General features: G+C 44.5%; 1 protein-coding gene across 1 annotated transcript in view; it reads right to left on the bottom strand.

The window, feature by feature from the left end:
* ATIC (5-aminoimidazole-4-carboxamide ribonucleotide formyltransferase/IMP cyclohydrolase) overlaps positions 1-22,240 on the bottom strand; it is a 34,743-nt gene that overhangs the window by 4,481 nt on the left and 8,022 nt on the right. Inside the window, exons 6-13 of the mRNA XM_077830001.1 lie at positions 21,543-21,694; positions 21,300-21,456; positions 17,807-17,932; positions 16,131-16,238; positions 14,853-14,938; positions 13,325-13,414; positions 11,595-11,723; positions 10,483-10,575 (exon numbers count right to left, since the gene is read on the bottom strand). Of these exons, the coding sequence (XP_077686127.1) occupies positions 10,483-10,575; positions 11,595-11,723; positions 13,325-13,414; positions 14,853-14,938; positions 16,131-16,238; positions 17,807-17,932; positions 21,300-21,456; positions 21,543-21,694 (941 nt within the window). The remainder of the gene's footprint in view (positions 1-10,482; positions 10,576-11,594; positions 11,724-13,324; positions 13,415-14,852; positions 14,939-16,130; positions 16,239-17,806; positions 17,933-21,299; positions 21,457-21,542; positions 21,695-22,240) is intronic.

Below are 22,240 nucleotides of genomic sequence, written 5' to 3'. Positions count from 1 at the left end.
GCCGTTAATCCCACACCTATGTATGCCAGTCTATATGGCGGATTGTAAACCACAACCATTAAAAGGAGAAGGAACAATATTAAAATAAATTAATAATTTATTTAAAAATCAATTAAAATAATCAAATAAATAAAATTATTTTTGAAAAAAATAAGTAAATACCCCCCCCCGAACTACGCTGCTGAATTCTTCCCAGAGGGCCAGTTGCACTTTTGTGACACGTCTTTTGTCACAAGTCCTGCAGTCTCCAGACCCGCTGGCTCCTCCTGCTTATAAAGCCCCAGCATGCTTTAGGCTGGGAATGTCAGTCGCACACCCTGCAGCGAGCCCCCGAGGATGAGGTACACTCCTCGTTCTACAGTATTGCCAGGTTCATGGTGTAGAAACATAGGTGTGATGTTTTTACACCTCAGTGAATTTACAAACCCCAGGGACACCTGTTTTGTTATGCATCCTGTTGCCCCCCCTCTGCAGCAGAAAGCATGCTGGGAAGCCACACAGAGGAAAAGCCATTGAGCCACATGACATCTGGACATGGTGCAAAATGACAGGCTAGATTTTAATGTATACGTGCGCTGGCTGTCCCACGTAGCCTGGTTCTTTGAGGGCATTCACACACGGGGCCAGACTCGGCACACAATTACTACTGGGTATAGTGCTTACTATTGCTGGCCCCACAGCCTTCAGTATCATGTCTACAGCCGTGTGCCTGTCTGTCTGAGGTATTAATGTGTCCCCACATCACTGTAGTATCTGAGCATCTCACAATCTCCAATAAAAGATCCTCACCCCACTCCTGGCAGTGCTATTAGTCCCATTTTATAGATGGGCACTGAGGTACAGAAACTACAGGTCTTGAGGTGCCTAATGTCCACGGATTTTAGGGGCCTTGTGGATGGCCTGCCTACCCACACTGGAGGGGAATGGGTTAATGTAGGCCTGAGAGGCCAATTAATCCACCTGGAGGGCAAGCCAGGCCTAATGAAAGATGAAGCCCAGCTGTGGAGAAGCTGGGTGATGGGAAAAGAGAGGCCGTCTGGAGCAGAAAGAGACTGCAGGGAGATAGTGTACAACTCTGCAGTCACTCTTGGTAGTGGAGAGCCCTGAAGAGAACAGGAAGGAGCCTGGAGGACCATGACGAAGCCCGGTGGAGGTGAGATCCTGAGAAGACACAGGATTGGAGCAAGCTCTGGGGGGGGAGCCTGAAGAAAGGCTACTGGTGGGAAGGAGTCCAGGAAAGCAGCAGCAAGGTATCTGACAGAGCACAACATGGCTGCTCAGCCTAGGGTCCCCAGACTGGAACCCAGAGTAGCAGATAGGTCTGGGTTCCCCATCAGCCACTGGGAAGGTGGCATGAAGCCCCCTGACAAAAGGGACGAGGATGATTTAAAGCCCTGAGCGAAGGGGTGCTGGAACCTTGGGGACTGAAAACCAGATGTAAGGATTGGGGTGACTGATTGTTGGACTTTGTTGTGGGGCTCAATGTGACTTCGGAGGAGGACCAAGCCATGAGAAGAGAGATCACCACAGGATTGGAGTGACTGTCAGCAGTGGATGCTAGAGAGGAAAGAGCTGCTGTGCCCACGCCCAGCCATGAGGGGGCGAACCAGTGGGAAGTCCACTCTTCTACATGCCTAAACACCTTGGACCTGAGCCTAGGTGACCTGTTCAAGGTCAAACAAAGCCTGGGGCCGAGCAGGGAGCTAAACTGTGGTCTTGAGTCCCACCAGGCCAGCCTCCCCCACGGCTGGAAGCTGAAGCCAGACAAATTCATACGGGAAATAAGGGGTAAATTGTTAACAGTGAGTAATTAACCACTGGAATAACTTCCCAAGGGTCATGTTTTTCCTAAGAGAAACACTAATTCAACCAGGAATTATTTCAGTGACATTGTAGGACCCGTGTTATGCAGGAGGTCGGCTAGATGATCAAAGTGGCTTTAGACTCTATGATCATCCTGTTCCTTTAGTTCTGTCTCTTCAATGGGACTGACTACCCCAGACTGGGCGCACAGCACAATGCATGGACACACACACACACACAGATGCCCTTCGAAAAGTCTTATTAGGCTCCTGGCCCAGGGTAAGTTTTGTTTTGATGTACTGGTAAAGCACTAATCCCCCTCATTTCCATTGCCATAGCAGGGGGTGGAATGGATTCTGTGCTTGGGCAGGTAGCTTTTCAGGGCAGTTTTGCAACGGGTCCTACTGAAAGGTGAACTGTCAGGCTGGAGGGAGGTTACCAGTGGAGTTCCTCAAGGATCAGTTTTGGGACCAATCTTATTTAATCTTTTTATTACTGACCTCGACACAAAAAGTGGGAGTGTGCTAATAAAGTTTGCGGATTATACAAAACTGGGAGGTATTGCCAATTTAGAGAAGGACCGGGATATCATACAGGAGGATCTGGATGACCTTGTAAACTGGAGTAATAGTAATAAGATTAAATTTAATAGTGAGAAGTGTAAGGTTATGCATTTAGGGATTAACAACAAGAATTTTAGTTATAAGCTGGGGGCGCATCAATTAGAAGTAACGGAGGAGGAGAAGGACCTTGGAGTATTGGTTGATCACAGGATGACTATGAGCCACCAATGTGATATGGCTGTGAAAAAAGCTAATGCGGTCTTGGGATGCATCAGGAGAGGTATTTCCAGGAGGGATAAGGAGGTTTTAGTGCCATTGTACAAGGCACTGGTGAGACCTCACCTGGAATACTGTGTGCAGTTCTGGTCTCCCATGTTTAAGAAGGATGAATTCAAACTGGAACAGGTACAGAGAAGGGCTACTAGGATGATCCAAGGAATGGAAAACTTGTACCAGAGGGATAAATACTGGAGAGGGAGAGAATTATTTAAGCTCAGCACCAATCTGGACACAAGAACAAATGGATATAAACTGGCCACCGGGAAATTTAGACTAGAAATTAGACAAAGGTTTCTAACCATCAGAGGAGTGAAGTTTTGGAATAGCCTTCCAAGGGAAGCAGTGGGGGCAAAAGATCTATCTGGCTTTAAGATTAAACTCGATAAGTTTATGGAGGAGATGGTATGATGGGATAACATGGTTTTGGTAGTTAAATATTCATGGAAAATAGGCCCAATGGCCTGTGATGGGATATTAGATGGGGTGGGATCTGAGTTACCCAGGAAAGAATTTTCTGTAGTATCTGGCTGGTGAATCTTGCCCATATGCTCAGGGTTTAGCTGATCGCCATATTTGGGGTCGGGGAGGAATTTTCCTCCAGGGCAGATTGGAAGAGGCCCTGGAGGTTTTTCACCTTCCTCTGTAGCATGGGGCACGGGTCACTTGCTGGAGGATTCTCTGCTCCTTGAAGTCTTTAAACCACGATTTGAGGACTTCAACTGCTCAGACATAGTTGAGGTTTTTCGCAGGAGTGGGTGGGTGAGATTCTGTGGCCTGCGCTGTGCAGGAGGTCAGACTAGATGATCATAATGGTCCCTTCTGACCTTAGTATCTATGAATCTATGAAAGACATCCCCAGCTATTTCAAAACCAAAGCTCACAGGAAAGTGGAAACCCCCTTTCATAGTTTCTTCCTGCATCCATTAAGCCGACACTGAAGAGTTCACCAGATGGGCTAGCTTGGAGGACTGCTGTGCCTCAGACTTTCCGACGCAGCTAGATTGCAACAGATGTTAAAGCTATATGTCAAAGGCTGAGTAGAAAGAAATGAATAATTTGCCTTTTCATTCATCAAGATGAAATGACTTCACCTTTTACTGGAGCCATAAAACACACCTCCCCCAAAGAGTAAATGAAAGACCCAGGCTGTGGTCTTTCTTGGGCTGAGACTTCATATCATTTGTTCATAATTAACTTATTGCTACTGTGTTTAATAAATCCAGAGTTGAATATGAGCAATGTTACTAATGTCATAATATGAAATAACAAAAATACTGCCCAGCTTTTTTTAAATGGTGATTTTCTTCAGTACATCTCAAAAGCACTTTATAAAGTACGACCATTTTACAGATGGGAAAACTGAGCAACTGACTGGCTGTGATGGGGCGGCTGCCCCTCACTGGCAGAAAAGGGGTTAAAAGCAGCCCTAGGGAAGCTGTGCTGGAGGCAGCCAATTAGAAAGGGGCTGAGAGGAGCAGCCAATCATGGCCTGGCAGGCCCATATAAGAAACGGCTGCAGGCAGAGCAGAGTTCAGACGCTGACTGGAACTTGAGGGGAGAAAACCAGGCTCCTGGCAGGGGGAAGAATCATAGAATATCAGGGTTGGAAGGGACCTCAGGAGGTCATCTAGTCCAACCCCCTGCTCAAAAGCAGGACCAATCCCCAGTTAAATCATCCCAGCCAGGGCTTTGTCAAGAAACCACAGCACTGAAGACAAGTCAGTGCTGCAAGCAGGGACTGGGGGAACAAGAGGGAGCTCCTGGCTGTCTGCTAGGACCTACAGGCTGAGGCCCTGAGGTAAGAGCAGAAGAGGGTGCTGGAGCTGCATGGGAAGCCGCCCCAGGACAATGGACTGCAGTTGTCACTGAGGGAAGTGGCTGGGTGGAGATTGCAGGTCCCCCAGAAGAGAGCCCTGAACATACACAGAACCCTGATGAAGTCAGTGGGGTTCTATCTGGCCACAGGGAACTACCTCCGCTGATGCAGTTTCAGCATCAGAGCTTTAGCTTTATTATTTCCCTGGCAACCTATGTAGTCTGGCTAAATTAAGAGATCTACTTTCATGCCTCTGGATTCATTCTGAGTAACGAGCGAAGTCTAATGCCCTCTTAAAGTTTAGATTATAAAGAATGTTGCAGTATGTAGTCCCAAGTGGACAAAATACAGAGTGATAGCTGGAAAATGTCTACGATATTTAAAATAAAAGTTAAGATAAAAAGGTATTTTATCTTTAAGATACTCTGAATGAATGGAAAAGGGGGAAGCTTAATTGCATTTAATTTAGTAATAACGATCATACCCAACTCTCATATCAAGCTTTTCATCAGTAGCTATCTGAGCGCTTTACAATGTTAATGTATTAATCTTCACAATGACACCATGAGGTGGTGCTATTAGCCCCCACTGTACAGATAGGGGAGCTGAGGCTAAATGACTTGCTCAGGGTCACACAGAAAGTCTGTGGTGGAGCAGGGAAATGAACTTGGGTCTCCCAGTGCTCTAATCACTGAGTCATCCTTCCTTTCCTGTGTCATTAAGGAGTGCAAACCAACATGCTGCCCAGTATTATAATGGTTGGTTTGGCCATTGCAGGAAAGCAGACAAAGTAAGGGAGAAGGTCCTTCCTGCAATTCTTGGTGACTGTTGGTTTACTGCAAATTAAATGACAGTTCCACAAATGCTTCTTCCCACCCCAATCTTCCCCAAGCCTAATTAGCAACCTGCCCTGCATGCAGCATCTGTTCCACTTACAATTCCACAGAAACTGAACTGGTTGAAAGAAATCATGGGTCACTGAGATACAAAAGCTCCTCTGTAAAAACTGAAAGAGGTGGGTTGTAGGTAAGGCAATCCCATGGGAATCAAAGGAATGGAAGTTGAGAGCACTCAGCACCGCGTAGGATTGAGCCAGTAGTCCAGAGACAGCACACATCAGATGCCTAGACTATGTCTTAAGACAGTTTGTCATGAATTATTGATCAGGTTTCCCTTCTCAGCTTCTACTTGGGGAGATGAACACTGAATATTCCAGGGAAGAAAGCTGATCTCAAAGCTGTGGGTAGGTGATCAGCATGTCAGTTATCTCCAGACAACACCGCATAGGGAATCGCTTCAGCTAGGTGACTTCTTCTTTGGAATGCTACATGCAGGGACATAAGTTCTCCTTTATGTGTACCTCAAAAATAAGGGAGGGCGATGCCAACCCTTAGTCTTAAAAATCTATGAAATACCCTCTGGGATTCTATCTAGTCTGACCTCCTAAATAACACGGGCACAGAACTTCACCAGGTGGTTCCTGCATCAAGCCCATGAAGGAGTGTATTTTAGAAACATTCAATTTTGATTTAAAGATGGCAAGTGATAGAGAACCCACTGGTTAATTACACTCACTAGTAAAAGAAAAAGCCTTATTTCTAGTCTGAAATTGTGTAGCTTCTGCTTCCAGCCATCAGATCTTGATCTTTCCATTAAAATAAAGGCAGAGTGTCCAATAACAACCAAGAGGAGAAACATGTATGCTTGGCTAAGAGATTTCCCCATGAATGTGCATTAGCAAATTATCAAGCAAACCTAAGGCAATGAACCAGCTGGAATTCTGCTTATACAAACATGATTCTAGCCCACTTCTCACCCATCACAAGGGCCTTTTCACATACACATGGGACATGCAGTACTCCAACCACTGCAGAAATATCTGCAGTAGCACATTAAGATCACCAGTAAAAAGGCACCAAGGGTTGATGGGGCTGCTGCTGTACTGAGTGAGCAGAGGGTGAAGAGGAACTCAGGCTAATCAGACCTTTGTCTTGGGGCAACCAGAATTAATGCTCTCGTAGATGGAGACCTATTTAAAAAGCCTCAGGGACAGAAAATGCCAACCTTCCAGCCAAACGACTTGTCAGAGCTATCACAGTAGCAGCCGTGTTAGTCTGTATCCTCAAAAAGAACAGGCGTACTTGTGGCACCTTAGAGACTAACAAATTTATTAGAGCATAAGCTTTCGTGGACTACAGCCCACTTCACTGGATGCATAGAATGGAACATATAGTGAGACAGATATATACACACACACACACATACAGATAAGTTGGAAGTTACCATACAAACTGTGAGAGGCTATTTAGTTAAGATGAGCTATTATCAGCAGGAGAAAAAAAACTTCTGTAGTGATAATCAAGATGGCCCATTTAGACAGTTGACAAGGTGTGAGGATACTTAACTTAAGGGAATAGATTCAATTTGTGTAATGACCCAGCCACTTCCAGTCTCTATTCAAACCAAAGTTAATGGTATCTAGTTTGCATATTAATTCAAGCTCAGCAGTTTCTCGTTGGAGTCTGTTTTTGAAGCTTTTCTGTTGCAAAATTGCCACCTTTAAAGCTTTTACTGAGTGGCCAGAGAGGCTGAAGTGTTCTTCTACCGGTTTTTGAATGTTCTGATTCCTGATGTCAGATTTGTGTCCATTTATTCTTTTGCGTAGAGACTGTCCAGTTTGGCCAATGTACATGGCAGGGGGGCATTGCTGGCACATGATGGTATATATCACACTGGTAGATGTGCAGGTGAACGAGCCCCTGATGGCTTGGCTAATGTGATTAGGTCCTATGATGGTGTCATTTGAATAAATACGTGGACAGAGTTGGCATTGGGCTTTGTTGCAAGGATAGGTTCCTAGGTTAGTGATTTTGTTGTGTGGTTGCTGATATTTGCTTCAGGTTGGGGGGCTGTCTGTAAACGAGGACTGGTCTGTCTCCCAAGATCTGTGAGAGTGAGGGATCATTTTTCAGGATAGGTTGTGAGATCTTTGATGATGCGTTGGAGAGGTTTTAGTTGGGGGCTGAAGGTGACAGCTAGTGGCATTCTGTTATTTTCTTTGTTGGGCCTGTCCTGTAGTAGGTGACTTCTGGGTATTCTTCTGGCTCTGTCAATCTGTTTCTTCACTTCAGCAGATGGGGATTGTAGTTGTAAGAATGCTTGATCGAGATCTTGTAGGTGTTTGTCTCTGTCTGAGGGGTTGGAGCAAATGCAGTTGTATCGTAAAGCTTGGCTGTAGACAATGGATTGTGTGGTGTGGTCTGGGTGAAAGCTGGAGGCATGTAGGTAAGCACAGCGGTCAGTAGGTTTCCGGTATAGGGTGGTGTTTGTGACCATCGCTTATTAGCACAGTAGTGTCCAGGAAATGGACCGCTTGTGTGGATTGGTCTAGGCTAAGGTTGATGGTGGGATGGACATTGTTGAAATCATGGTGGAATTCCTCAAGGGCTTCTTTTCCTTGGGTCCAGATGATGAAGATGTCATCAGTGTAGCGCAAGTAGAGTAGGGGCATTAGAGGACGAGAGCTGAGGAAGTGTTGTTCTAAGTCAGCCATAAAAACGTTGGCATACTGTGGGGCCATGCGGGTACCCATAGCAGTGCCGCTGATTTGAAGGTATACATTGTCCCCAAATGTGAAATATTGACAGAGCCAGAAGAGTACCCAGAAGTCACCTACTACAGGACAGGCCCAACAAAGGAAATAACAGAACGCCACTAGCCGTCACCTTCAGCCCCCAACTAAAACCTCTCTAACGCATCATCAAGGATCTACAACCTATCCTGAAAAATGATCCCTCACTCACAGATCTTGGGAGACTGACCAGTCCTTGCTTACAGATAGCCCCCCACCCTGAAGCACATACTCACCAGCAACCACACAACAAAAACACTAACCCAGGAACCTATCCTTGCAACAAAGCCCGATGCCAACTCTGTTCACATATTTATTCAAGTGACACCATCATAGGACCTAATCACATTAGCCACACCATCAGGGGCTCGTTCACCTGCACATCTACCAATGTGATATATGCCATCATGTGCCAGCAATGCCCCTCTGCCATGTACATTGGCCAAACTGGACAGTTTCTACGCAAAAGAATAAATGGACACAAATTTGACATCAGGAATCAGAACATTCAAAAACCGGTAGAAGAACACTTCAACCTCTCTGGCCACTTAGTAAAAGCTTTAAAGGTAGCAATTTTGCAACAGAAAAGCTTCAAAAACAGACTCCAAGTAGAAACTGCTGAGCTTGAATTAATATGCAAACTAGATACCATTAACTTGGGTTTGAATAGAGACTGGGAGTGGCTGGGTCATTACACCCACTGAATCTATTTCCTTAAGTTAAGTATCCTCACATCTTCTTGTCAACTGTCTAAATGGGCCATCTTGATTATCACTACAGAAGTTTTTTTTCTCCTGCTGATAATAGCTCATCTTAACTAATTAGCCTCCCACAGTTTGTATGGTAACTTCCAACTTGTATGTGCGGGCGCAGGGTGGTGCTTCCCTTCTCAGGCTCCCCGGGGGAAGGCGGGCCGGGTGACCCTCGCCAGAGGAGGGTCCAGCCACCTCCTGTGTGTGTGTTGTGTGTGTGTGTGTCTAACTATATGTTCCATTCTATGCATCCGACGAAGTGGGCTGTAGCCCACGAAAGCTTATTCTCTAATAAATCTGTTAGTCTCTAAGGTGCCACAAGTACTCCTGTTCTTTTTGTCAGAGCTATGTAGCACGTGCCACCAGAAAATACAGTGAAGTAATGCATGGGTGCATTTTAACTCTAGACGAAGACAATCTGGTGTATGCAGATGAATAATAAGGAGGATGGATTAAACAAGGTATCTTCAAGGTGACCTGCAAAGGAAATAAATTGGGATTGCGCCCGATTTTGCTTCTGTATGATGTATATTGGTGGGGGAAGAGACTTTCAGGCTCCTCTTATCAAAAAAAAAGTCTGCTTTTTTTTTTTTTTAAAATGTCTCACAGGGTTAATTGAATCATGACATCACAACAGCAAGCAATTGAGAGGGGAAACAAATGTCAGTCTGTTAAAACTCTTTGGTAACATTTAAATACAATGCCTAATGAACACCTGGGAATAAATGTTTCTGTTAAAAATTCACACCCCATCTGTTCATTTATGGTGTAACTTTTGACACCACACATGAAAGGCCACCCTCCAAAGGTAAAAAGAAAAGGAGTACTTGTGGCACCTTAGAGACTAACCAATTTATTTGAGCATGAGCTTTCGTGAGCTACAGCTCACTTCATCAGAAGCTCATGCTCAAATAAATTGGTTAGTCTCTAAGGTGCCACAAGTACTCCTTTTCTTTTTGCGAATACAGACTAACACGGCTGTTACTCTGAAACCTCCAAGGTAAGTCTTCCATCAAAATCAAGGAAGACTTGACATTCCTGATACTCCAAAGTTAAAAGACAAAACAGAATAAAAAACCTCATCTGTTTGCAAAAAGCCCTTCTTTATACATCACAAATCAGCAAACTAAGGCAATTAAAATATATCCTTTGCGGATTGCCTTTAAATTAAACACTGTCAGACACCAGGTGTGATACCCACTCTCACATGGTAATGCCTGAAAAGGCCTTTAACAAATGAATGCCCACCAGCAAAAAGATCCCTCTTAAAAACCTGGACAGAAGATTTAGAAAAAAGAATGATTCAGGCCTTGATCCTGCAAACATTTAACAACATGAACAAAATTATTCAAGTTTTAATTCTTTGTAAGCTTGATCCCTTAGTCCCTCAATCACCATCCATTCCCTTGTTGTGAAAAGATCCCAGGATTTCACGTTCACAGGCAGCCACTTGAGAGCTATCGAACTTGAGCTACTGTTCCATGTAACAATGTCTAAGCCAGCTTGCCTATACTTGTTTAATAGCTTCCAGTACACTAAGTGATTTTACACCTGGTGCCTAACAAAAAGTACTACTGGCCAGTTTGGCTGAGACGGTACACCCCCCCCACCCCCCCCCAAGCAGCCCGGTTTGGTTACCTGCCCATTCTTAGCATAGCAAACGGAATTGGACTGGGTGTACTTGACAGCGACGGTGGCTACAGTCAAATTTTGGATAGCAGACTCAGGCAGCTGAAACAACAGAAAGCAATAACGAATGTATCCCTTAAATAACTGAGATTTAAAACATTCTGCAATGGGCTATAAATCTGCAAACCAAAAACCACTACACGTGTTATAGAATACCAGAGGAAAATGACTAAAAATTACCAATAATCTGATTATCTACTAATGTCACCAGTTCTTGTGGCCCAAACCAACCCCAAACTCAGGCCTCAACAGCTAAGTGACTGACAGTCAAACACTGGCCCTAATCCTCAAAACATTCGTGCACTTGCTTAACTTTACACAGGTGAACAGTCCAGTTGAATTCACTACTCACATGTACAAAGCTAAGCTTGTGCTTGCATATTTGCCAGATCAAGGCCATAGCTTGAAATGCTATTGACAATTTTATTTTACACTCATTCCGCTACTAATTTGTTAAATGGTTTTCCCATTGACCACGTTTCTCAGCTCCCCTTGAAGAAAGTAGAATATTTCTACATTCATATAGGTCTGCTACTGCACAGTGAAACATTAGGACCAATGTAAACCACATGTAAACTAACTGCCCACTGGTGATGTGTAAACCATCTGTGTATGGAACAGAGAGATCTAGGAGTTTATACAACACAATGCAACCAAATGAGACTATTAAACAGTGACTCAGAATGACACCACAATGGTTTCTTACTGTATTGCTGTGGAACTGTGGAAATTGAGAGAGGGACTTCCTATTTATAATCCTGATAATCAGCAACAAAGCGGTAGATCCAGCTCATCTTACTCAGGCAAGTAGCTAAAATGAAGGCAATGGCTCTACTTGCATGAGTAGACTTGGCCCAGTGCACCATTTTGCCGAAAAGACAAGTCTGCCTGAATGTTTTAGGGCCTCCTATGATAGGATCTCACTTCCTTTCCTGATTGGAGCCCACCAGTTCACTCAAACAGTCCTCTCGTTTCTCACTAGAATCACAGAATATCAGGGTTGGAAGGGACCTCAGGAGGTCATCTAGTCCAAGCCCCTGCTCAAATTCTCTTACACTTACATTTTTGTTTTTGCTAACAATGTTCTTGAACAGTGACTGGTCAATAACGCCGTTGTTCCTCTTCTGTGTGAGATGCAACCCAAAGAGGGTTCGAATCTCGTTTTCCTCTGGCTCGTAATCAAGCTCCATCTAAAAGCAGACAAATAGAAAGTAGTGCTGCACGCTCTTTGAACCCTTCCAATCCAACTTCCAGCAATGACCCTTTCGAATCTGACTTCCAACAATAGTTTACCTTAAAGAACAATGTCAATCTTTTACATAATCCAAAAGAGATGAGACGAAAAGGGATGGGATGCCAAAACAGACGTAGTACCAGCAAACTGGAGCACCAACTTATCAGCACCAAAACATAAAGAGTCACTTTAAGGGAGAAGATAGGAGTGTGCACACTGGATGTTTACACACACAGGGCCAGACTGTGGCCCACAAAGATCCAAGCGCAGAAAGAACCCTCCCTGCCCAGAACTGCCCCCTCCCATGTGGCAGTGGAAGAGGGCAACCATCTTTGCAGATTTCCCCCACCTTTACAAGGGGCACAGCTGGAGTGTGGAGCAGGACTTGGGGAATGCGTGTTGTAAGTCAAACACCAAGCATAAGGTCCCTTTATAGGGAATTTGGTGACAAGCAGCGATTGAGTCTTTCAAGCATTAAAGATTTACTAGTTACTACCGCAACCTTGCGCAACTGACAACGGGAGGAACCAGCCTTCAAGGCTGCCTGTAATTTCTTTCCTGCTTGCCTGAAGCACCTGAGCCACCTTCTCAAGCTCCTCTGACAGTAATGCTTGAATCCTTCTCTCATCGAGTAAGTTGGAATTTATATGCCGCTACTTATGTGGTGCTACTTAAGCTTTTAGCTTCCCTGTGTGTATCAGCCTCTCAGAGAGGGGCTGGGATAGGAGCAACATGGATACTTTGGCACTAGCATAAAATCTCCTAGGGAATCTACAATTTAAAGTCACGTGTACGCTGCTCAGCACACGTGAGCAGGGGACATGGAGATGGTAATTTGAATTATCTGGCAGCGTCATGTTAAATATTTGACAAGTAATATGGAATCAACGTAATATGGAATCATACATTACCGCGGAGTCTAAACTGTGCCTGCAACGTGATGATTCTTCATCACATGGTGGTTTTTTTTTTAAAAAACGGCTTGCTGTTGTCTTTGGTTGTACCCACAGATTGATCCTGAGATCATACAGAAGCTGTTTTGTTGTTTTAAAAGGCTGTGTGCACTGATGTAACAAATTGCTCAATTATAAGATTAATGACAAAGCTGGAGAATTTCATAGACGATATGGAGATTAGAGCAAAGTGGAGAGCAGTCCAGAAATTTTATTTCTGTAAAGTACTGTTGCTAATGTGCATGTCATTACAAAAATCAGTGAAGACATCATGAAAAATGTTCTGTTTTTAATATAAGCCTTTACTAGATCTTCATGGACATGCCAGTCTGTGAAATTCTAGATCCTTTAGAAATCGAATCCCAAACTGAATCAAAACCCTATTAGCTCAATGGGAACGTTCACATGCTCTTCACTGGGCTTTGGATCAGGCATGATCTGTGTGTAGTTCCAGAGCTGTAAACTCTGATTTGTAGAAAAATATTTCCAAGTAGTATTGAGAGAAGGCCACAGAAAAAGAAGCTTATAATGAAAATGGAGCTGTGGGTGGGCTGAGAAGTCTACATTGAGACCACAAATACTATGAAACATGTAGCATACCCACCTGGAGGATACAGTAACTCCCATTTTTCTTTCTGGAGAGGATTTTGAGAGCTTCCTCCTCATAGCCTGGGGCCACTATTCCATCAGACACCTGCAAAACACACACATACACACAGCATTAGCCCCCCAAGGGGAAAGAGCAACACTGATATGCAATTTTAGATACTGTCATTAGAAACACATTAGAGGCCTGGTCTGAAGCCAACAAGAGTCTATGGACTTCAATAGACTTTGGATGAGGGCTCAACCCTTCAACACTCACAAGTGCAAGTAGCATTACAAACGAGCATAATCCGTTTACGGACAATAGGATACTCACATGCTAAGTGTTTGCAGCATCCAACCATATGGATGGGTGCTACAGTGCCTTCAGGAGCATGTGTTTTTCCCCACCGAAGTCAATGGAAACACACCTCCCACACATTTCCTATGGGTGAATTCATTCCTGTATCTATTCAAGACAAGTTTCTTGTAATGGCATACCGGAAATACTTTACCTATATACAGAAGGGAGGTTTGTATTACATTCTCTTTACTTTGAGCATCTCTGAAATTCACGGTGATCAGTAAAAGTCCTGGTACCTTTGTGAATGTATTTGTCTAACTGGGTTCAGAAGAGATGCTTTTTTGATGATGGCAGGTTTTCTTTTCTAAAAACATCTTAACACTTGCCTACACAACAGAAGTGGGATTTATATATGGAGCAGCACCTTTCGGACCCAGGCTCTGACTGGTCAGAGACAGACAAAAACTCTCGGATACTTTGAGGACACAAATAGTGACGGAATGGAACCGCATTGTCTCTAACAGCATTAAAAACTGACAGAGGTGGTTTATTTTAGGGCCATAAAGTGATACATTTCCTTTTCGTTCATACTCTGTTTTCTTCCCTTCTTAAATAACCCTCAGTGATACCATGCTCAGCCTAGAACAAACACTAACGCTGTTTGGTTACGTATTAACGTTGTCTGGTTTAGTTTTGCATTCAGGGTTGTCATCTATTCTAGTGACTTGGGCGATATGCTCAGTTACGTAGCAGAATTAGGAGTACTACAGGGTCGTAGGCTCAGTCTATTGGTAGGCAGCAATCTACAAATGCATTTCTTTTCCCCCAGAAAGAAGGAGGCAGGCAGCTGTAGGGACAACTAGGAATTCCCCACTGTTCCGCCAGAGCTGTTGAATCACCTATTACTGAAGTACAATCAGGGGTTTAGAGACCTGCTTAAGTGGCCGACGTAGGTTATGATCCACTTTGGAAATTAGTAGTTTGACTGTTCAGTTTTCACATTTGCTGCCACTGATTGCACATGAGCCACAGCTGGGAAAAAAAATCAAGACGGATTTAAATTCTGCACCCTGGATAGCAAATGATCAGAATGGACCAATAAATACAAATGAATAAAATGGACAGAAACAAAAATGGACCAATAATAAAAAAAAAAAAATGTATGATGGAATTGCCATTACAACCAATGAGTTCACCAAGAGCTCTTCACCTTTGCAGAATAACTTGCGGTTTTTACACTAACCTCTCTGGAAATGATTTTAGCAGTCGGGACATCACAGATATCAGAGAGAGCGATGAAGTCACCAAACGAAGACATCCGATCAGCCCCTGTAAAATAATGTTTAAAAAGTGATTCATCTGCAGCACACACACAAACCCACCCCTCCGCCCCACCAAACCATTCACGACTCAGTTTCTTTCCTCAGAGTTTGCTAATTTCATCACAAAGCAGAAGAAAGGGACACTTAAGCACCACAAGAAGGAAAACAAATCTAAGGCAGTCTCCCTGCCACAAAACCCATCCTAAAAAATATTTCTGTAGGTTCCTATTTTCCTCCTGCACATTCTCACTTTCGAAGCTTCTGTAATGAATGTCTTATAGAACACTGACTTTTCTAAGGGAAACCAGAGTCAGAAATGTACATAACAGCGATTTTGTATTTTATATTTAATGAACTGGTGCTCATTTAAAACCAGAGACAAATCGCACCAGATAACACTGTGGAGGTTTCCCGTTCAGCCAGGTCAATGCTCTTCAGTGTTACCCTGCAACAACCTAGTCCTTCTAATCACTTGCCTCTCGTCACAGAGAATGTCAATTGTCTAGTAGTGCTTTTATATGAACAATGACCATCAAAGGTGACCTACAAATTGGGCGGGGGGGAGGGGAGGAGAAGAGACTGGGTGCGTGCCAATTATTTCCTTTTGAAACTGAGGTTTTATCTACCCTGCTTTTCCTGGAACGTGATGGACAACAAGAGAATGGGCAGAATGACATCAAAATATCAAGAGTGAAATCTGAGCCACTGAGAAGGGGCAAAAGGATTTTTAGCCTTCCTTTTTTCCCCTGTCAATACTTTAAACTCAAATATAAAACAAACGGTTGGGAGAAAAAAGATTTCTTTATGAACTATTCAACAGTACCCCACCCACAGTTGAGGGCTGAGAGCTTCCAATCCAGTTCTCTGGTTGTTCAGATTCCGCCAACAAAAGCAGGAAAGAGATTTCTTAAGTGAAAACAAGCAGGAGTTGGTTGAATTAGCTAAACTCACTTTGACTGAGAGCCAGTCCTGATTTGAATCTAGGTCCCTCGAGAGGAGAATGGATTGCGCATTAATCAGAGTTATTTAGACTCTTCTGGAGAAGAACCAAAAAAACAAGATCTACCCGGATCTTCTAAATATCACCATAAACTTGCAAAGAGAAGAACCTGTGAACCACACGGCACATTGCTCAGGAGCAAGTACTCTTGGTCTTCTCAGTTCTTTGCACAGATTAGTTTTTTTACTTGCCATCCCACCTCTTGCTCGTGCATACGCAGTTGCCAAAGGCGTCAGGGTTGCGTGTAAATCATGCACCATGCAGGCCTGAGCTTCTTCCACCGTGAGTGGCAGTCCAACAGCAGCACCTAGTGGATAAAATGAGCAAAGACAGTGGAAGAAGAAAATGAGAACTATGTTCTGGTCCAACTCCTTCATATCAGCAAAGGTGCCGGGGCATTTTAAGGAGGTGAGAGGACAGATATTGCAATGGCATTCGAAGAACAGAGTGTGACGGGTTGGATCACAGAAACCCCCTTGGGACTGCCACCTGATGTGCCAAGACTACTTCTGCCCCTGCTTTCCCTGCCAGCTTGGGACTCCAGCACCCTGTCTTGCTGGGCCAGACACGCCAGTCTGCTCCAACACAGACCCAGTGTCTGAACCACAAGCCCCAAAGCTGCAGACTTAGCTGAAAGTAACTTAAGAAGTGTTCCTGCCTTTAACACTCAGATGCCCAAATCCCAATGGGGTCCAAACCCCAAATAAATCAGTTTTACTCTGTATAAAGCTTATACAGGGTAAACTCAAATTGTTCGCCCTCTATAACACTGATAGAGAGATGGAAACAGTTGTATGCCCCCTCCCCCCCAGGTATGAATACATACTCTGGGTTAATTAATAAGTAAAAAGTGATTTTATTAAATATGGAAAGTAGGATTTAAAGTGGTTCCAAGTAATAACAGACAGAACAAAGTGAATTACCAAGCGAAATAAAATAAAACAAGCAAGTCTAAGTCTAGTACAGTAATAAAACTGAATACAGATAAAATCTCACCCTCAGAGATGTTTCAGTAAGTTTCTTTCACAGACTGGACGCCTTCCTAGTCTGGGCACAATCCTTTCCCCTGGTATAGCCCTTGTTCCAGCTCAGGTGGTAGCTAGGGGATTTCTCACGATGGCCGCCCCCTTGTTCTGTTCCACCCACTTATATATCTTTTGCATAAGGCGGGAATCCTTTGTCCCTTTGGGTTCCCACCCCTCCTTCTCAATGGAAAAGCACCAGGTTAAAGATGGATTCCAGGTCAGGTGACATGATCACATGTCACTGTAAGACATCATTACCCACCTGCCAGCCCACACGTATACAGGAAGACTTACAAGTAAAACAGATTTCAGAGTAGCAGCCGTGTTAGTCTGTATTCGCAAAAAGAAAAGGAGTACCTTTTCTTTTTGCGAATACAGACTAACACGGCTGCTACCCTGAAACCTGTCATTAGGCAAGGCACTGAATTTAGCCGTATGGAGTGGAAATCTATCAACTTCAATAGTCTCTAAGGTGCCACAAGTACTCCTTTTCTTTTTAAGTAAAACAGAGCCATCTACAGTCAATTGTCCTGGTTAATGGGAGCCATTAAGATTCCAAACCACCATTAATGGCTCACACTTTGCATAACTACATTAGGACCTCAGAGTTATATTTCATATTTCTAGTTTCAGTTACAAGACTGATACATTTATACAAACAGGATGACCACACAGTAGATTATAAGCTTTGTAATGATACCTTACAAGAGACCTTTTGCATGAAGCATATTCCAGTTACATTATATTCACGCTCATTAGCATATATTTATAAAATCATATAGAGTGTAATGTCACACAGAATGTCTCTATTTCTTCCATAAGACAAGTATCAATAAGATCCCACTCTTACCTGCAGGACTGACATGTTTGAACGAGGCTGCTGCGGGAATACCTAAAGCCTGCTTGAGTTCTTTCACCAACTGCCAGGCATTCAGAGCGTCGCACAGGTTGATGAACCCAGGGGATCCATTGAGAACTGCACACAGATCATAAATGCACATTAAAGGGCGAAGGCCCCTCTCTCCAAGGAGCCTGAATGCCAAGTACAAGTTATTTTAAATTTAAACTGCTACCGCTTAGAACCAAAAATTATACAAACTGTTTTCTTTTAAACACACCAAGCACCTAGGGAAAGAAAGATCTGTTTTCTGCCCAGCTGCTTTGGATATTGTATACCACGGAGTGCACAGAGCGGAGCCCAAACATAAGGCCACTATTCTACAGGACACCCACAGAGGAAGGACAGCCCCGCAGTTTACTCACTGCACTGTGACTCGGGAAAACCAGGTTCAGTTTCTGTCTCTGCCACAGACTGCCTGTGTGACTTTGAACAAGCCACTCAGGCCCTGATCCTCAAAGGCACTTTGGCATCCAACTCCCACTGATTTCAAACTCCCATTCCAATGGGAGTTAGGAGCCAGATCTTCAGGCATTTAGACACAGAGTATCCCTGTGCCTCAGTTCCCCACCTGTAAAATAGGAATAATAGCACTTTCTTCTACCACCCATTAGTCTTCCGTGTCTACTTTGGGCAAAGACTGTCTCTTCCTGCCTATATACATTCTAGCAGTGTGGAGCCCTAACCTCTAAAGAGGACATTGTAATGTAAGTAGTTAAAGAACATAGGAATACTTTATTTAAATATGTACATTTCTGCTCCTTCTATGGTGGGTCTTCTCAGAAACCCAAGGGTTTTTTTGTTTGCTTGTTTTTTAAGCTAAGTGGATATGGCCCTGATTCAGCAAGATACTTAACCACATGCCTAACTTTAAACACGTGTGCTGCCCAATTGACTTCAGCGGAACTACACACAGGGATAAAGTTAAGCAAATGCTTTTCAGCAAAGCACTTAATCCGGACCTTTAATCAGAAATGCTAAACCAGAAGAAGAGCACAATCTCTCACAGCATCCCAAATATGAAATAATCCCACCATATTTTAATACTATCATGGCATCTGCACACTCAAAACTATAAAAACAAAGAACCACCTGCATTTGTGAGTCTGGATGGGGCGGAGAAGGCTGATGGGGGAAAAAATTGTTCTTGTGTTCCTGAAGGAGACTAGGACACCTGAAACCGATATGGTTCTGCTGACATTCAATGTAGATTTACTAGCAAATCAGCTAGCAAGAGTCTCTTACGAGGTTCTTGAACTAAAACTACAAGGAAATGTGAATCATTAAGACCATTTCTTAATAGTATACTGCCTATACGTGAGGCATGAAAGCCAGAACTTCCGAACAGCGACACTGCAAACACAGTTATGAGGAGACCAAAAAAAAAGGCGCTATCTCCACCATATTTGAGGGTCATTCTGATATCATGGGAATAAGGAAAGGGAAACCAGCAGAAAACTATTTGTAGAAGCATGAAACAGAAGCCTTGCCTATATTAAAGGATCAGCTAGAAAAACAAGTGAAATGGAGAAATTTTGGAGCCACAGATGTCTGAAAGGATGCTAAATAAGGAGAAGAGGAAAGAGAACATTTTAAGAAATAGTAAAAAGGTTTTCCTTCCTGGGTTTTAGTAATAAGTTTGGACAAAATAAGCTGTTGAAACTCAGCCCTTATACACTGACTTAAATGGCACTGCATAGATTTACATCAGTTAAGGATCTATCCTTTAATATGAAATTACAGTAAATCTTGGACAGACTGTAGACACCGATTTTCCTCATGACAGCTACTGTGTCTCACTCTGTTCATTCGTTGAAATGCTTCCTACGCAACAACCAACTCTTTACTAGAGACCTTTGCTGTGTGGCATTTGAACTAAGCAACTGCAAGGCACTTCAATCTTCCAGGCAAACATCATGCCACAAAACAAGCCGGCTACTGTAATGGAAAGAAATCTTTTTAGAACTGAGGTGCAAGGCTGGAAAGTACATCATCATCCTCATACGATACCAGCTCATCATCCTGCTTCTTTTCAGAAAAAGCAAACCGAAGTATTGATCAAACACTTTTGCATTTGCTGCAAAATTAACAACAATTTTACCATCTCCACCTAGTAATGGGCCCAGACAACTGCTAGGATTTCTTTTGTTCCCAATTGCGTTATGTGTGTTCCACTATTGTGGGGATAGGGAAAGAAAACTGCTGCAGGAAACTAGGTGGAAAAGTGTAAAACAGAAACCCTTTAAGAATCAGTTAGAAAAGTAAAAACAAAAACAAAAAAATCAGGAAAAATTCTAGAGAACAAGTTAGGCACGACTTGACTGATTCTGTCTGATCATAGGGAAATAAATACATATATTGCCCTAGGATCAGGCAAGACCAAATCAAGCACCAATCTTACTCTCCCTGGGCTTCCCATAGCCTTGCTGGGGAGCAAGCAGCCAGAACTATGTTCTGCCTACTCCCCCGCAATACAGCAGGCAACCACTGGGGGAGCTACTGACCAAGGGACAACACCTGCACACCACACTCTAGCCCAGGGGTGGCCCCGGCCGGAGCTGCAGCCATGCTGCCCTGGTGCTGGGGAACTGTGACCGCGAGGGAGGGAGGCAGGGGAGGGGCCAGGGGCTAGACTCCGCCCCGCTCACCACGCTGCCAGAGAGTTGGGACGGCTCCTCCGCAAGCCTGTCCTGACCCTACTCCCTGGCAGGAGCTCGGGGGCCAGAGGGAAGGGTCCTGCGGGCCAGATGTGGCCCGCAAGCCAGAGTTTGCCCCCTTCTGCTCTAGCCCAGGGGTGGCCAACCTTTGGCTCCGGAGCCACACGCGGCTCTTCAGAAGTTAATATGCGGCTCCTTGTCTAGGCACCGACTCCAGGGCTGGAGCTACAGGGGCCAACTTTCCAAGGTGCCGGGGGGTGCTCACTGCTCAACCACAGCTCTGCCACAGGCCCTACCCCCTCCCCTGAGCCTGCCATGCCCTCGCTCCTCCACCTCCCCTCCAGAGCCTCCTGCATGCCACGAAACAGCTGATCGGGCGGTGCGGGGAGGGAGGGGGAGGCACTGAGCAGTGGGGCTGTTGGTGGGTGGGAGGCACTGGGAATGGGGGTGGGGGGAAGCAAATGGGAGGCTGCTGACATATGACTGTGGCTTTTTGGCAATGCACATTGGTAAATTCTGGCTCCTCCTCAGGCTCAGGTTGGCCACCCCTGCTCTAGCCTCATACCACACCACAACTTGTCCTGGGACTGCAGAGCGCGTGCTGGGAGGTGGCGCGCCCTCTTGGTGCCAGAAGAGCTGATCCAAACACTTCCCTTTTAAAGTCACAGAGCACGGCTCAGGAAGGCATTCCCAATGCAGAATCAAATACGCATTTTCCCAGCTGTCACCCTGGAGGGCCACAGGGTGAACTCTGCTGCTGTAGCTCAGCCAATCCTTCTGTGTCTTACCAGTCAGAGGAAGCTTAGGCCTCAGCGTGTAGAGCTGTGCAGGGGTCTGGTGGGGATTCATGCCATAACGCAGAGGAAGCTGGGATACTCCCTTGCTGTACTCTTTCCTGAAGTAATCGGAGATAGCTCCATCATACTGAGCAGTGTGAGTGAAAGCCTGAGGACAAAACAGGCAAGACTGTTTGGTTTCTAGGACACGCTCTCCAAAGGGAGCACAATTTTGTTCTAAAGAAAGGGCCAGACCTTCAGTGCCAGCTGACGTCTGGTTTCCAAGGAGGTGTCTTTACTACTAGATGCCTTCATCTCTTCAGCCACAGAGGCATAATCTGCAGGGTCACACACGACCGTCACACGAGCATGGTTCTTTGCAGCAGCACGTAGCAGGGTTACTCCGCCTTCAAAAAAGAAACCCAGAAGTGTGTAATACTGCTCTTCTGTATCCAAAATACCTGGAACAGCACATCTTAATCTAAGGTTGATGCCCTCTGACCTAGAGCTAAGGTATCACGGTTCCCTTCTCTACTAATATTCTTTGGTGCCTGCCATCTGAGGATCTCAAAGCCCTTTGCAAATATTAATGGTCCTGTATGTAAGCTCTGAGATCACCTTTCCCTCTTAAACCCAATCACACACAGCTTTTAAAACACCTTTGATCGCATAAGATGCCTGGTCCTTGCAAGAGACCTGGTGACCAGACACCAGAGAAAGGACATAATTCAGAACCTTTCTCTTCATGAGATGCTGACCAAGGATGCTGTCCTGTTAGGTTAGTAACTAACACGAGGAGCAAAGCTACGTATCAGAGAGAAATCCACATTTGCAAACCCTCCCTAGATGGCACCAAATCAAGGGTCCTACCCAATTTCATGAGGGAGTAAACTGTGCACAAAGACAAGCCCCTGCATTTGTAACTGCTCCTTTACAATGGTGATCTGCCTGGT

Source organism: Eretmochelys imbricata, chromosome 11 (genome assembly GCF_965152235.1).
Source record: "Eretmochelys imbricata isolate rEreImb1 chromosome 11, rEreImb1.hap1, whole genome shotgun sequence".
NCBI classification, from domain to species: domain Eukaryota; kingdom Metazoa; phylum Chordata; order Testudines; family Cheloniidae; genus Eretmochelys; species Eretmochelys imbricata.
Note: the sequence above shows the minus strand (reverse complement) of the source record. Positions and strands in the feature narration are given on the sequence as shown.